This window comes from Thunnus maccoyii, chromosome 19, assembly GCF_910596095.1.
Source record: "Thunnus maccoyii chromosome 19, fThuMac1.1, whole genome shotgun sequence".
Lineage (NCBI taxonomy): Eukaryota > Metazoa > Chordata > Actinopteri > Scombriformes > Scombridae > Thunnus > Thunnus maccoyii.
The window spans coordinates 27297973-27315216 of NC_056551.1; the positions used below are offsets into that span (position 1 = coordinate 27297973).

General features: G+C 39.7%; 1 protein-coding gene across 3 annotated transcripts in view; it reads left to right on the forward strand.

The window, feature by feature from the left end:
* npy8ar (neuropeptide Y receptor Y8a) overlaps nt 1-16891 on the forward strand; it is a 42667-nt gene extending 25776 nt beyond the window's left edge. The window contains exons 2-5 of one of the 3 annotated variants that reach the window (XM_042394833.1): nt 6190-6799; nt 8959-9200; nt 13725-13931; nt 15662-16891. In XM_042394833.1, coding sequence (XP_042250767.1) covers nt 6488-6799; nt 8959-9200; nt 13725-13931; nt 15662-16112 — 1212 coding nt within the window. In that variant the 5' untranslated portion in view covers nt 6190-6487 and the 3' untranslated portion in view covers nt 16113-16891. Of the gene's footprint in view, nt 1-5553; nt 6800-8958; nt 9201-13724; nt 13932-15661 lie in introns of those variants that run through there. The other 2 variants (XM_042394834.1, XM_042394835.1) reach the window with 2 other exon arrangements.
* The last annotated feature ends 353 nt before the right edge of the window (nt 16892-17244 follow it).

Genomic DNA, 17244 nt, shown 5'->3' on the forward strand with positions numbered 1-17244 from the left:
GTTAAATTGTATTATATCCATTAAATGTGGGTTTAATTACACTGAACGACAAACTAACATGAGGCTTTCTCATTTGTTCCTAGTTTCACTCAATAATTACAGCTCGGGTGTCGATGTGAGCATAACGCCAGCATATAATGTTAACCATGCTCACAGTGCTTGTTTAACGTGTGCATGCTAACGTTTGCTAATTAGCACTAGACACAAGTACAGCTGAGGCTGATGGTGATGTCATCAGTTTTTCAGGTATTTGGTCACAAACCAAAGTACTGGACTAAATAAAATTTTGACCAGATGATGGCACCAAGTGAAAAGATAAGTGATCCCTGAAGTTATTATAATTCATCATCAGGGAACACGAATATGTGAACGCCAAATTTTTTGGCAATCCTTTCAATAGTTGATAAGATATTTCATTAAGGAACTATAAAGTGAAGCTCATGGTGGCGCAAGAGGAAAAGTCAGAGGATCACCAAAGTTGTTATAGTTCATCATCTGAGGAACATGAATGTCTGAACCAACGTTTGTGCCAATCCATCGAGTAGATGTTGAGATATATCACAGCATAAGCAATTTTTTTAAATATCTCAGCAACTACTGGATGGATTGTCATGACATTTGGTTCACACATTCATTTTCCCCAGAGGATGAAATGTAATCATTATAATCTCATGGATTTTCCATTTAGCGCCATTATCCGGTTAAAACTTTAATGTGTCCAATACTTTGGTTTATGAGCAAATATCTGTAAAACCGATGGCATTCCCATCAGCCTCAGCTGTACTTTGTGTTAGTGCTAATTAGCAAGTGTTAGCATGCTAACACACTAAACTAAAATGGAGAAAATGGTCTTTTTACCCAGTAACAATAATAACAACCCCCATATTTATTAAATCAGTACTCTGTAATTTAAACAAAACTTACAGTTAAATTCTCTTAAACACAAAATTGTTTCCCCGTTATTACTTCTTGTCTCTTGTAGGTGCCCAGTAAGTATTTTAGTGGATGGACATAATACTACAATATCATCTAAATGTTATATTGTTCAGAGTTATGAAGAGTCCAAACTAAACTCAGCATCACAGCTTTGTCAGGTGAGGTGAGGTGAGGTAAAGTGAGGCTGTGTTGTCAAATAAATAAATATATTAAATAGAAAAGGGCACCGTCGTCATCAAGGGGTAAAGTGGCAAAGCTCTCACCCGCTGGGCTCCTCCACATCCATACAAATTAATGTCACGGACGATATAACTCTAATAACTTCACTGAAAATGTAGAGTTTCGCTTGAGGCCCGTGCAGGAAAACAATCCTACATTAATACTATTAATACTTTCTGGCTTTGTAACATAACAACATGTGCTTGAATGACCTTGAGTCCGATTGTAATTAAGTATGTTGGATCGATGTGTCTGTCTGCAGCTTCAGTGAGATTAACTGCATCATCGTTTCATTATCATCCACTCAGACCATGTTTACATGGACACATAAACAGACACCTTTGATAAATATCTGATAAACATCTCCACTGCCATGAATCGATTCTCTACGGCAAGACCTGCTTTGTTTATATTTTTCATCGATTACTCATTTTTACCCATTCCAGCAGCGTGACTCCGGGGATGGAAACCTCCACCACTTCATACCAGACTGTAATATCTCAACAACTATTGGATGAGTTCCCGTGACATTTTGAACAGACATTGATGATCCGCAGACGATGAATCCTACAGACGTGTAACTTTACTTTGTGTTTGGTTCTATTCATCAACTGTTAATATGCTAAACTAGCTTAACTGAAATTATTCACTATATTATCCTATTCAGTATGTCTATGTGAATATAATATATCTTTGAAGACTTATTCAAGAGTAGAAGCACATGAACTGAACAATTTCTATTGGCAGCAAAGCATTTGCAATTTTTTTTCTGCTTTTTTAAAATTCTGTTTTATTCAGACAGCACAATAATTAGCAGTGATGGAAGCAGTATTGAGATCCTTTACTTAAGTAAAAGTATGAATGCAGCCATGTAAAAATACTGCATGAAAAATCCTACTATAGTAAAAGTACATAAGTATTATGAGCTTGATGTAGTTAAAGTATTGCAGTAAAAGTACATAAGTATTATGAGCTTGATGTAGTTAAAGTATTGCAGTAAAAGTACATAAGTATTATGAGTTTGATGTAGTTAAAGTATTGCAGTAAAAGTACATAAGTATTATGAGTTTGATGTAGTTAAAGTATTGCAGTAAAAGTACATAAGTATTATGAGTTTGATGTAGTTAAAGTATTGCAGTAAAAGTACATAAGTATTATGAGCTTGATGTAGTTAAAGTATTGCAGTAAAAGTACATAAGTATTATGAGCTTGATGTAGTTAAAGTATTGCAGTAAAAGTACATAAGTATTATGAGCTTGATGTAGTTTAAGTATTGCAGTAAAAGTACATAAGTATTATGAGTTTGATGTAGTTAAAGTATTGCAGTAAAAGTACATAAGTATTATGAGCTTGATGTAGTTAAAGTATTGCAGTAAAAGTACATAAGTATTATGAGCTTGATGTAGTTAAAGTATTGCAGTAAAAGTACATAAGTATTATGAGCTTGATGTAGTTAAAGTATTGCAGTAAAAGTAGTGGTTTGGTCCCTCTGACTGATATATTATTATATATGACATCATTAGATTATTAATAGTGAAGCATCAGTGTTAGAGCAGCATGTTACTGTTGTAGCTGCTGGAAGTGGAGCTAGTTTACACTACTTTATATACAGTTAGCTAGTTTAGTCCAGTGGTTCCCAACCTAGGGGTCGGGCCCCTCCAAAGGGTCAGCAGATAAATCTGAGGGGTGGTGAGATGATTAATGGGAGAGGAAAGAAAAAAAAACAAAGTTCTGATACACAAATCTGTTTTCAGTTTTTTGGACATTTTCTCTAATCTTTGATTTTTGGTGAAATATTGGATCATTTGAACATTTATTGAAATGAAAGCATGTGAGAAGTTTAGAGGGAAAAATCACTATTTGGTGGAGCTGTTAACAACTCATAGACATGTGAAATGTGACCCCGACTACACACTGCTTTTTGTAAGACGTCAAAAGACAAAAAGGTTGGAAACCACTGGTTTCATCTTTAACAATGTGTTATATTTTAAAAGCTTGTTATATTATCCATTGTGTCAAATCTTCATCTGAAAAGTAACTAAAGCTGTCAAATAAATGTAGTGGAGTAGAAAGTACAATATTTCCCTCTGAAATGTAGTGGAGTGGAAGTATAAAGTAAACTTTTATCTAACAGTTTATTTTTTTCTGCAATGAGTTTTACAGACTCAGTCGTAGCCTCCATGTTGTGTCCAGGTTATATTAGATGTGCTAATAAACAGTATATTATTACCGCTTTCACACTGCCGATATGCAGAGCAGCCATCTTGGATGTTGAGGTCGGGGTTGATGAGGTTTTTCCGACTTCAAGGGTCACTCAAAAATTCCTACTTCCCAGTTCAAACGGAACACATCATAATATTTCTAGCAGTTTCCATTAGAGCTCCAGAATATAAATATAGACTTGGAAAACATGCAGAAATATGTCCTCTTTAATCCAGCCATGGAGGAGCCAGTTTCAGACATTGTTCTACCGTCCTTCTCTCAAAATTTTGGCAGAAATAAGCAGTTTATGATGAAGGCAGCAAAGCAGGTTTCCATGATGACCTTTTCCCCCAGTAATATCCCCCAAAGTATGCCAAATCTGCACCCACAGCTGAAGCTAATGCTTTACTCTGGAGGTGACTGGATTTAAAAAAAAAAAAAAAAAAAAAAAAAATGATGGAATAGATTCTTATCTGTTCGTTTGCACAGAAATAAATATGTGATGCCTTCACTGTTGTCAAAAGCAAGAGATGGAGAAACGCGGTTACAAATATCACCTCTTTGTTGTCAGGGTGGGGTTATTTTTTGTCACACCTGTGAGACGTTTTTTTTTTATAAAAGAGGCGTGTTTGTGTGCGTTTGCAGGATATAGCGAGCTTTTTTTTTTTTTTTTTTTTTTTGACGGGTGTTATCACAAGCCGGGGTGGATGGCTGCGAGTGAGTCAGCGTGGATTCGCTGTAACACCTGTGAATGCGTCTCATTCTTTGGCAGCGCCGTCCCTCGGGGGCCCATAAAGGCTGTCAGAGGAGAAAAGAAATTCAGAGTGGGAGAGACAGACGGAGCTCTCCGGAGAGAGAGAGAGAGGGAGGGAGGGCTGGCAGAGTGAATGGGCGGCTGTCAGCTGATTGTTTCCATTTGCTCGGTATGGTATATGCTAATGTGAGTGAGGGTTTGATGAATGCTGTAATCAGTGGATGTGCATTATTATTGTGCCAGCAGGATAAGATGATGTGATGTACAGGAGGAGGCTGAGGCTGTTAATGAGCTGTATCTTAATTAAACAGTTCACTCAGAGCAGAAAGTCACTTTGCCTCGGGGAGAGAAAGCATGTTGCAGATAAGTGCTAGAGAGGAAACATAATACTGCATGTGTGTGTGTGTTTTTTTTTATTTATTAGCATTTAATTGTTTATGAGAAACGTGACATTTTGTCTGTTTACATGCTCATGTATATTTGTGTGTGGTTTTATATGTGCAAGGTTCATTACGTTCATAAAAGTAATTAGAGTTTGGTAATATTATTGAAATGAGAATTCAGTCATCTGGGAATTTAATCATCATAATGTTATTATGTACATATTGTCTGTTCCTGCCGTTAAAGGACGAGTTCACAGTTTTTCAAATGTGTGAGCATGAATGAACATTGAAAAGTGTTTTTTTTTTTCTTGCTGTAATCATTCCTCCTGTTCATACCGATCATTAGAAGATCTTTTCATAAATGTAAATGCAAAAAAAAAATGTATTTTAAAAGTTGATCTGAAGCTGTAGACTAGCTGGTGAACATAGTGGAGCGTTTAGCAGCTAAAGAGTCAGATATTTCCCTCAGGAGTTGGTGGAGAGCAGAGATGTGCAGAGATCCCAGTATTTGTATTTGTATGTGTATTTGTTGAGGCAGCAAAATTATTTGTATTTGTATTTGTTGAGGCAGCAAAATTATTTGTATTTGTATTTGTTGAGGCAGCAAAATTATTTGTATTTGTATTTGAATAAAAGTGGAAAAGAGGCTTAAAAATCCTGTTTTTGTTTTTATGACACTTTTAAATTAGAAAAAGTGTTACAATAAGTGTTCATGAATAAACTACCTTATGTAGAAGGTCTCCACATCAGGTCTTGAACTGGAGTCTCCCAGATCATAGACGACTGAGCTAAAACTTTACTCATCGCCTCACTGCAGACAGACCTCTACCTGTATATACACCCATAACACAGAGACAGCACAGCGTGCAACATGTAGAAAAACTTCCTTTTTACAACCTAACTTTGTGGAAAGGAGAAGAGGAACAACAGGTTATGGAGAGTCCTTTGGGACTAGCTCAGCTTTATCTCTGGGGAACACCCCAACAAATAATTTTTAAAATATTTGTATGAAACAAATATTCGTATAAAACCCACTATTTGTGCTTTGCCGAATAATATATTTGTATTCAGGCACACTCCCTAGTAGAGAGCAGAGCTAAAGGAGACATTCACCAGGTAAATCTCACTTTCAGGTTGTTTTTTTTCTCTAAAATAAAAACACATGTATACTGTAGTAGACAAAAAATGCAATTTATCTTCAGTTGGACTTGGAGGGTTTCAGCTCTTCTGTCTGTCTGACAGACGGTGTGAACGCTCAATGGCTTTGAAGTAGGTGGTCTCAGAGGGATCGTTTTAGATTTTCTATTGAAAAGAAATACGTGAAAAAAATGATGATGAACGCCACAGATTCCATTGAAGCTCTTGTACGAGCCACTTCAGAACTAATCTGTTGGTACGAGTCTGACCCCGCTGAACCGAGCTGTATAATGTGCCATCAAACCAGCGACGCTGTATGTTAATGAGTGTTGTGGAGACAGTCTGACAGAAGAAAGGGACATTAAAACTTCCTTTTTTCTTTTCTTCTGTATTCAGAATTCCCCTTTTTAAAGTCGCTCCTCTACACAGCCTCACTTCACTTTCTCTTTCATCTTCACCTCTAACTGCGTCTCGTCGTCCGTGGAGAGCCCTTCGCCTCCCTGTCTGTCTTTCATTTTTTTTTTGTCTCTGCTTTGTTTTGTTTTCTGTCCTTCGCAGGGGGGAAACATCGATGCTGAGCTGATCCACCGGGGGGGATGCCGGCAGTGAATGAAAAAGAGAACAGCATCTATATCTGAATCACTCAGGCACACGCTCCCTCATCTCCTGCAACTCACTGTGCAGTCCATCACTGTTTCCTGCCTGTCATCTCTACTTTGATCCGGTCGTACACGTTTGTTTTTTCGGGGGGGAGAAGTTTAACAGCAGCCTCCGGGCTTTGGTCCCCCTTCAGCCTGACCCGTGACACACAGTCTCTCCTCACATCACCCCCTCCCCTCTCCTCCCTCCCTCTGCCATGTCCAACGACAACAGCAGCCTCCTCGGCGCCTGGGAGGCCTCCGATTGGGCAGAAACCCCTCAGTGTCCGCCTTCGGTTGGCGGGGCGACTTTCTTGATTGTGGCTTACAGTGCTGTCATAGCCATCGGGTTGCTAGGCAATGCAGGCCTGGTGTTCATCATCGCCCGGCAACAGGAGTTGCGTAATGTCACCAACATCCTGATCGCCAACCTGTCGTGCTCTGACATCCTCATGTGTGTGGTGTGTCTGCCCGTCACCGTCATATACACGCTGATGGACCGCTGGGTGCTGGGAGAGGCCCTGTGTAAGGTCTGTAAGCAACACACACACACACACACACACACGTTTACATCACTTCAGAGGACATTACATTGACTTATATTCATTTTCTGGAGACTTACCCTGACCCTTTTTTCCAAGTGTGTCTTAAAACAACAGTTGAGAGCCTGAAAGAACATTGAAACATGTTTTTCTTGCTGTAATCATTCCTCCTGTTCATACTGACCATTAGAAGATTCCTTCATAATGACCTTACAATGGAAGTGATGGAGGACAAAATCCACAGTCCTCCTTCTGTGCAAAAATGTATTTAAAAGTTTATCTGAAGCTAATATGAAGCTTCAGCGTCCAAATGAGTCAAATCAAGTAGATATCTTTCAACATTACAGTCTTTTTAGTGCCAAAGTTCCTCTTGTTGTTACTATACTTCCACCTGCAGCTCAACAGGGAAACACTGTCCGAGGAAACACAAAGAGGGAATTTGATGCTAAAAAGACTGTAAATGTGTCAGATATCCACTTGATATGACTAACTCAGACTGATGAAGCTGAATAGAAGCTTCACAGAGACTTTTAAATGACTGTGTGGACACACTGTGGATTTTGGCCTCCATCACTTCCATTGAAAACACATTTGAAGGATCTTTTAATATCCAGTATGAACAGGTTGAAAAATTATGAATCTGCATTTTTAACTTTAAACCAAGTCTTCATAAAATTAAGTGATTTACATTATGGGGACTTGCTTCTTGTCCCCAAAAGGGAGGCGAGTCCCTACAATGTAAGTGTGTAAATAGAATTACTGTAGGTCCACACACACACACACACACACACACACACACACAGTAATATGTTTATTTAATGCTTAAAGTTGAACTAAAAATTAAATTGTCCTCACTTTTTGTGCAAACTATAATCATGCAGCTATTGAACTGATGATAAACAGTTTTGGACTGTGGAAACAGATTCTGAGCGTTGCCAGGATCCGTTTCCATGGTATCCATGGATGATTGACAACAGAGAGCTTACGTTGCTAGGAGACACATTGTCTGTGGTGCTCTACTGACTGGACACAATGTGTATCCTATGAACAATGATACACGAACTTTTTCGAAAAATCCACATAGCGTTGCACATTAGCGTCTGTCCCTTTACAATAGTCAACATATGGGAGGATCTATAGTGCTGTTCGTTTTTTATTATTATTATTGTTATTATTATTGTTTTTTGTGATTTTCTGTCATTTATATCCTGTTATGATGTTGGATGTTAAACATGGTCAAAGTTCCCAAACTTGAGGTGAATGTATGTAGAAATGCTGCCTGCAAGTCAAAAGTCAGGGCTGAATGCTTCGTTCGTGACGTTTTGTTCTACCTTGCTGACGAGCTGACGTCGGCTCATCACGGATGCTCATAAACGGCCGTCCGAGGCCAAAGGAGCAAAAGAAGTGAAATCCTGCTACTATAGTTTGTTTACGTAGCCTCCAGAGGAAGCTTCCTGAAAGCTGACCAATCAGAACAGAGTGGGCTCATCGGGAGGCGGGGCCTTAAAGAGACAGGAGCTAAAACGGCCTGTTTCAGACAGAGGCTGAACTGAGGGGCTGCATAAAGGACCAGTAGAAGATAAATAAGGAGTTTTTAACTAGAAATCATGCAAAGATATTCCAGTAGAGCCCCAGAATATAATTATAGAGCTGGAAATGTGCAGAATATGTGTCCTCTTTAATGTGTGTTCAGACAGACAGTGAAAAGTTGACCGCTTGAACATTTTTGTTTATTCGCCCCAAACAGCCACTGCAGAGACTCCATTTCTCTGTTATTTCACTTCAGTTTCTTTCATGAATTTTTCAATCAAGTTGAAAGATTCATCGACACAGTTTGAAACTATTTGTCATAATTGTGTCAGCTTTTCAGTTGAACATGGAGCTGCTGCTCCTGAGCGTCTGAGGCTGTAATTATAGTTCTGAACAAATCAAAACATCGAGTTCAACAAACTAGGACGAACTGTGAAGATGAATTAAGTTTCTTCTCTTTAGTAATTACAGTTTTACCAAATAAGTACGCATGCCAAAACAAACAATGAGTTGATATTGAATTCTTAGAAAAAATGAAGTTCGACTTTTAAAAAGTGTGTAAAAACGTCTAAATCTGGCTGAGATTTGTTTATGTTTTTTGTGTCTGTCTCTATCAGGTGACTCCGTTTGTTCAGTGCATGTCAGTGACAGTCTCTATCTTCTCCCTGGTGCTGATCGCTCTGGAGCGTCACCAGCTGATCCTCCATCCCACCGGCTGGTCCCCCGCCGCCGGACACTCCTACCTGGCTGTAGGGCTGACGTGGCTGGTGGCCTGCTTCATCTCTCTGCCCTTCCTCTCCTTCAACATCCTCACTAATGATCCCTTCCAGAACATCAGCCTGCCCGCCAACCCGTTCAGGTGAGCTCAAATATAGATACATGTGGGCAGGTATGTGTTGATTACATGTAGCACATTGTCACAGCATCAGGGAAAAGGCAGCATCTATTCCAAAGGAAATGTCACAATCAGACCTGCGAATTTACACCACAGACCAACAGCAGACGGTGCTGACCTTTGAGGTGATGGAGAGCAAAAATGGAGGAAGCTAATATAGCTTATTAATTGTGTGTCACCATCCTGTCTACTTTAAAGTCCTCTGTTGGAATATAAACTGCTCCACAACAGAAACATGGTTTACACTCAGTTGAAACAGGAGTCAGTGATTCAAATAAACTGTGTGAACTTATAGTCCCGTTAGCAACAGAGCTAATGAGCAGTTAGTTAGCACAGATTCTTGGAGAACTCTTTATTGAATTAATTAATATTCAGTCCTGCGAACAAAACGTCGTTCAGGATGATTGCCTTGATGCCCTATTTTACGATACCAGTACCAATACCAGTACCCTTAAAGTGATACCGATACCAACAGAGTACTTCATTCGATACCCGACATGCGAATGGAAGCATTTAGTTGCGTAAAACGCCACCACTCCTCCCAATCCAAATGATTTTTACACAAATATATTTTGAAAGTGTTCAAATGATTGAAATATTTATTTAAATAACTGTACAAAACTGTACAATGAAGTATTATAACCACAGACTGTATGTGTCGTAGCTGCTGCAGCAGTGAGCCAATCACATGTTGCATTGAATCAATGAAACCATACAAATAGTCATTTTTTTCTAGATCAGGGTACAAAAAGGACTGAATGCAGGTGTCGTTTGACTGGAGAGGTTTGGATACTACTTGGTTCTGGGTTATTTCAGTCGATACCTTAAAGCAGAGGTACCCAACCTTTTTTGCGCCACGGACCGGTTTAATGTCAGACAATATTTTCACGGACCTGAGCTTGTTTCTCTGCAACGAGACGTCCCATCTAGGGGTAACGGGAGACAATGACACCCGAAGTGTGTTGTCCGGTCTACTCCGTGATTTTGTAGGAATCACCTGTCGCGATAAATCCATATTTTAAGTAGGACTCCTGGTGTTGTCTGTTAAATGCAGCTTTCTTTTTCTTGGAAGTCGTAGGCTCTTCTTCTGTCTCCTCACTGGACCTTTTCCCCTTCACAAAGAAGCTTTCCAAAGACGTTTGTTTTTTACTCATTTTGCTAGCTTGTGGGTTTCATTTTTAGCGGTAACGTATCACGTGACCGAGACAAGCGTCTTGACATGCGTCAAGAGTAAAATCATAGACAGATGTAATGGGGAGAAGCCGGCAATTTTTCAAAATAAAATATCGTTCAAACTTAGATAAACAGAAATAACATAAGTTTCTGTGCGTCCCGGTACTAAATGACCTATGGACCAGTACCGGTCCGCGGCCCAGGGGTTGGGGACCACTGCCTTAAAGGTATCCAGTACTGATACCCAGCCCTGGTAGCACAAACACAGTCGAGGGCTTCTTACACTTTTTATTTGAAATTTGAACTTTAGTTGAAACATGGGGTAAAGTTTAATGTTTGAACTGTAATGACCTGCAGCTGGAAGCTGCTCGGCGTCCTACAAATTGCCTACAAAGGTCTGGCTGCGACGACAAATCTGAGGACTCAGCAGCTAGTTTACCACACAGGTGAGGCAGCTCTACAACCTGGACAGACACGGTGTGATCTCAACACACATAGTGCAGCTGTACATATATGCTTATGACAGTCAGTACAGTATCTGGGTTGTGTTCAAATGAATTCAAACGAACTAACTTGTTAGTTTGAATTTGTTCAAACTTGACATTTTGAAAAAGCGACAGCACCACATCGCTCCTTCTGCAGTTTTCTTCAGGCCACGCGGGACATTTTCTGCATCGCCGTTCCGCCTGTTCAGACCACCTCTCATCACAGACACGGGGACGTTTTTGTGGCTTCTGTTTTTAAGAGGCTCACACACACACACACACACACATATCTCCAAAACACCACATCCTGTATGTATGATGTTACACTTTTTTTTTCTTTTTCTAATCTAATGAAGATTGATATGTGCGTCAAAAGACACATTTTAATGTGATTAAAGCAGAGCCTGTAATGGGCGCATTAATGACCGAGTCTCACCCAGAATATCATTCACACATCACTGAGTGTCATTCAGGGACTCACAGTTTTTGCAGAAACGTCGATATTCATCCGACCGAGTTTCCAACAACAATGAAATTGCATCTTTTCAGTTGATTGAACACCTGCGTTCGTCTTCATGAGCAGCAGGAACTTTAATGTTTCATCTACAGTCTCTGGATTAAGACAAAGGCATCGTTAACATTAATTATTTAAATCTCCCAACACAGCAGCAGCAGGCCAGGATCTAACAGTTATTAACACTCACAGATTTCAAGTGTATGCATTCAAACTGCAAAGACAAAGGCTACTAATACAAAGGTATAATTCAGGTGTATATTTGCAGCAAAGACTGCAGCTTTTATGAAGTTCTGTTTATTATGAAGTGCAGGGAAGATGTCAGTACAGTTTAATTCACTCATTTGCATTTCCCCATTTGGGCATTTAGTGCAGACTGAGCACAGTGACAAAGTAAGTTCATATTCCTCCAGCATCAACAGGGCAGCCAGACTACAAGAAACGCCAAACAAGAAGAAGAAGAAGAAGAAGTGCAACAGCTTTAATGAAGAAAAAGTAAAACAAGAACATAATTATAAGATTAGCAGGCTCATAACACAGCCGACAGCAACAACAAATGCAGTGTGTGTGTGTGTGTGTGTGTGTGTGTGTGAGCAGCGTCCAGTGTGGACATTGTGTGTTTTCTACAGTAAAAGTACTTCAAAGTCATTTCCCTCGTCAGGAGAACACACCGACATGAGCAGGAGCGAGTATGGTAATTACACATTTAGCGTATTATCCGCCTGCTTTGAAACGTAAATCCCTTCAGAGCTTTGAAGCACTCGGCCGAAGAAACAATGAATTCATTGTTTCCTCTTCATCAAACGATATTCAGTCATCATACAACGACTTCACTCTTCGCCGCACCTTGATCAGAAAACATTCGCTGCTCTCTGCAATTTGTTTTCGCCGCGGTGCGTTCGAGTGCTGCGGGAACCTTGACTTCACAGTTTGGGTAAATTGGTGAAGATGCCGACTCTTTAATCACGTGTAATTCGTAAAACATCTTCATAGATTGATCTGACATGAGAAGAACATACAATTGTCTCACTCATGCAGTTCTTTTACATTTCTTTAGTTTTTCTGTGCGAGAGAGATAACAATCGAGTGCTAAAAGTTAATAAAGTGAACAAAACGAGTATTTTTAATCAAGATCCACTTGATTTGTGTCACTCAGCCTGTTGAAATCCCTTTAGGCAGATATTTTCTCTCCTTGTTCAACAGTTATTTGCTGTTGTCCGTCTGTCGTTTTTATTTTCAGAGCCTTTCTTGCCCTCCCAAGAAAAGTCGTACTGTCAGTCACCCAAAAAAAGACCGATAGTTACGTTTGAGTGACAGCTGCCGTCTAGCGGTCGTAGTAACCGAGAGCAGTGGTGCAGTTCAGATGACGTATATATGTGGACCATAACTACAATCATCCACTAAACTTAACCCTGTGGTTTTGTTTTGGGATTTTTTTTTTTTGGATGAGGGTTATTTCTTTAAGTTACTATTAATAGCATTAATTATTGCTAATAAACATTAACATGAGCTGTAAACTTAGCAAGCGAACATGGTTGATAAAAGGCAAAATCAAACAAGATGGTGAAAAATGAAAAAAGTATTTTAACATTTCTCAATCTTTTCAGCTCATTTTGACCTCACTCACCAAACTAAAGGTTGATTTTACACATAGAAACTTTTTTTTTCCTCTAATTTTAGTGCCATTAATATATAAAACAAAAAAACATAAACCGACACAAAACGTTAATAACTTGTCAAAATCATGTTTGACAAAAACGTGGAATGTAATGAGATGCCTTGATGTGGAGCTTTTTAATCATTTTATTCTGTATTTAACCTCATAACATCCTCATAACTCACTGAAGCCGGTTATAAGCGGTAAAATTACGCAGTAATGAGTCAAAGCAATTGGCCCAATTTGGCCAATTTGAGATGACTGGAGAGGTTCAGGGACACCAGTGACACCACAAACTAAAAAGCTCCCATAAGATTAGGCCTAGAGGTCTGGAATATTACACAGGTTGACAAGATGTAGAAGGTTTATGGTGTTCTGCATGTCCTAATTATTGTTATTCAAATATGACTCATTATAGACGAGGACCAAAAACACCTTTTTGAGCCTTATTTGAACTGATGTAGTTTTGTTTGTGTTTTAGCTACATGCTAAACAAACACATTACCAGAAACTAGAAGATGTCACTTGTCAAATGAAGCCTGATACCTGCATCATAGCCTTACAGTTCATCTATTATAAGCTTTTCCATTTGGGTATGCCAAATAGGCGAATAGCTCTCTCCTTTCCCGTGCAGTAACCCTGTGTCTGTTTCGTCTCAGAGACCACTTGATCTGTATGGAGCTGTGGCCGTCAGATAAACATCGTCTCGCCTACACGACCTCGCTGCTGCTCTTCCAGTACTGCCTGCCTCTGCTGCTGGTGCTCCTCTGCTACCTGCGGATCTTCCTGCGCCTGAGACGACGCAGGTCGCTCCGCTGTCCTGTCAAAGGCGAACTTCATTCACATCACAAGCTATTTGCCATCCAGTGTGTGTGTGTGACAGCCTGTTTTGTGTCGTTATGTCAAGAAAATCATTTCCTCACTTTAAAGCTCTGTGAGCAGCGTCTGAGAATATCCACAAACCACAGCGCAGATACGAGTTGATAAAAATGTTGATGTGAAGCACATCTGAGTCGCCGTCACTGTCAGCTTTGTAAAACTAGAAATACTCATGTTAAATGTATGATACTGAGCTAAAATAATGAGATATAAAGACCGAATTTTGAGTTACTGAGTCAAAATTAGGAGATATTAACAGTAAATGTTGACTTACCATTAGTATTTTTATTTTTATCATGTCTAACTTTTCATCCATCTGGCGGTAAAATCTATTTTATCTCTTACTCCATAATTTCACTGGGAACGGGGGTCGACTTTTCAAAATCGTTCATTTTTACAGTTTCAGGTTGATTTTCTCACTAAAATCTCTGTAAATCATTTCATTTCCTCTGAGCGTACAACCACATGAAAGAACATCTAAGTTCATATAAATGTTATAAATATTCTCATCTGAGTCGCTTTCAATTATTGCTCGTTAAGGAAGAAACTTAACGAGGAGTGGCAAGTGTTTAGGAGCCTTTTTGCCCTCGGTTTCGCCTCTCAGGCTTCATACAGGCTGACCTACATTATTGTTGAAGGTTACTGGGGCTGAATGCAGCCTGAGAGGAAAAGCTTCAGACACTCTAAAAGTACTTCACTGCTCGTGTTTTTCAGGTAAAAATAAATATTATTTAATCTGTATTTTTTACATTATATTAAACGGTTAACATTCTCAAAAAAAGATTAGGCAGCAAAGGACAGTGTTCTTATCTATCAGTCCATCATTAAGTATCATATATTTGTGTGTTTGTGTATTAAAGCTGCAACATTTTGTCAATTAATCATTTATATGATCAACAGAATTTTAATCTAAAGTTTTGATAATCGTTTGTTTTAGTTGTTTTTTTAAGCAAAAATGCCAAAAACATTTTCTAGTTTCAGCTTCTCGTTAGTGATGATTTCTTGCTTTTGTTTGTCGTTCATGACAGTCAACTGATCATCTGTTGGCCGAATCCCAAAAAAGATAAATGAAAATGTCACCTTGACTCTTTATAACAGGCCGCAGCAATTAATCGATCCATGAGATAATAATCTGCAGATTAAACAATAATGAAAATAATCATTAGTTGCAGCCCTGCTGTGTTTACTATATATATATACACTTACTGAGCACTTTATTAGGAACACCTGTGCAATCTAATGCAATCCAATACAGCAGCCCTCACGTATGTATGACAGAATATTTGGAACCTTTTCAATTTAATACACTCCAGTACGCCACCATTACCACCCAGTATGACCTCAATAATAAACATAAAATACAATATCACCTTTCTGACAATGTCAACAAAAACTGAAAACGTAGAAGCTTCGTAAAAATAGAATTTATGGCAGAGCTGTTGTATTTGATTGCATTAGACTGTGCAGGTGTTCCTGATAAAGTGCTCAGTGAATGTATATAGTATATATGTATATATGTATATATATATAGAGAGAGAGAGAGTTTGTGCTTTTCTTTATTATGTTTCCCCCACTTCTGAAACCAATCCAATGCCATCATATCAAGACAGTTTTTCAGGCACGTTGTCATCACTTTGTCCCGTAGTTGTGCCTGAGGGTTGGAGTGATATTTCACAGTGGATTGTCTGACAATAGGCGTCACGCTGTGTGTCTGCAGGGACATGCTGGAGCGCAGCAGGAGGACTCGAGGGGCCCAGAGGATTAACGTCATGCTGTTAGCCATCGTCATAGCCTTCGCTCTGTGCTGGCTGCCGCTGAACGTCTTCAACACCTTGTTCGACTGGCACCACCAGGCCTTACCCGACTGCCAGCACGACGTCGTCTTCTCCGCCTGCCACCTGACAGCGATGGCCTCCACCTGCATTAACCCCGTGGTGTACGGCTTTCTCAATAGCAACTTCCAGAGGGAGCTGAAGGTGACGCTGCAGCGCTGCCAGTGCGGCGGCCGGGCGGCAGAGAGCTACGAGAGCTTCCCTCTCTCCACCGTGGGCAGCGAGGGCATGACCAAAGCCACGTCCCTCAACAGGATGGGATCCGTGTGCGTTCCCTCACCCAAACCTGAGATCAGCTCAGAGATACCAGCTAAAACAATACCAGCTAACACCTAGGAACCACTGGCAGCAAACTCTTTTCTGACAAGTGGCTGAAGGCAATCAGCTTGTGAGTGTCTGACAGCTGGAACAGCGTGTAACAGACTGTCTGGGACCTCTGAGCGAGTCAATTACTTCACTTCATTTCCATAACTTTCCTGCCAGAATGAAACAGCTTATTTCAGTCGGGATGACTGTTCAGGAACAGGACAGGTTCACTGATGGATCCTCAAGTCCAAACACAAGAGGCAAATGGACTCTGCAGAGGGACATCGAGCAGTGGAAGAGCTGGTAGAGTTGACTGTTCGCTAAGCCCCGCCCCCTTGGTTACAGTTGCTATGGTTGTCGGGATTTACACATTAGCACGGTTCGTCTGCAGTTTACATAGACACGTTTATATGTGCACCAGTATCCTGGTTATGTTTTGTGCATGTAAACATCTCAACCTGGTTTCAGAAATGTGGTGAGAAATCAAGATACAGCTGCACACAGATGAAACCTGGATACTGTTAGAATCATGTAAACATGGATATGAATAACCAGGTAAACACCATATGATTGAATATGATTAAAACCAGGATAAGACTCAAAACCGGGATACTAGTGCACATGTAAACGCACTCAGAGTTGCGACATGTGGAAGATTTCAGGTGCTCTGGTTACAGAGGGAAACATCTCATTTCATTTTTCTCATAGACAACATTAGTGACTCACTTCTACAGTTTAGATCAACATGAAACTCTCCTGGTTGAATCATCAGTCCAAACAATTAACAACTATGTTAGAAAATATCTGGTTCTTTGAATTAAAAAAAAAAAAAAAAAAAAGCCGAAGCTACAAGACTGTGTACATAAAAACTTTGTGGTAGACGTTAACCACAAAAAGGGCAAAAAATAAAAAATTAACGTCCAATCACAGAGCTAAAAAATTCTTTCAGGTGTTCCGTTAACGGTGGGTGGAAAGAATTTTTGAGAAAACTGATTTTACAATCTGCAGCGTAAATAATTTCTAAGTCACTTTGAGTGAATTTAGTAACTGTGGGGCTGCGTTTTTTTTGTACAACTGTAATTACGAAACATTTGAATTTTTTACCGCTTTCATTCGTGCCTCTGACCGGCTTCTTCTCCATAGCAACGGCAGCCAAGAGTTA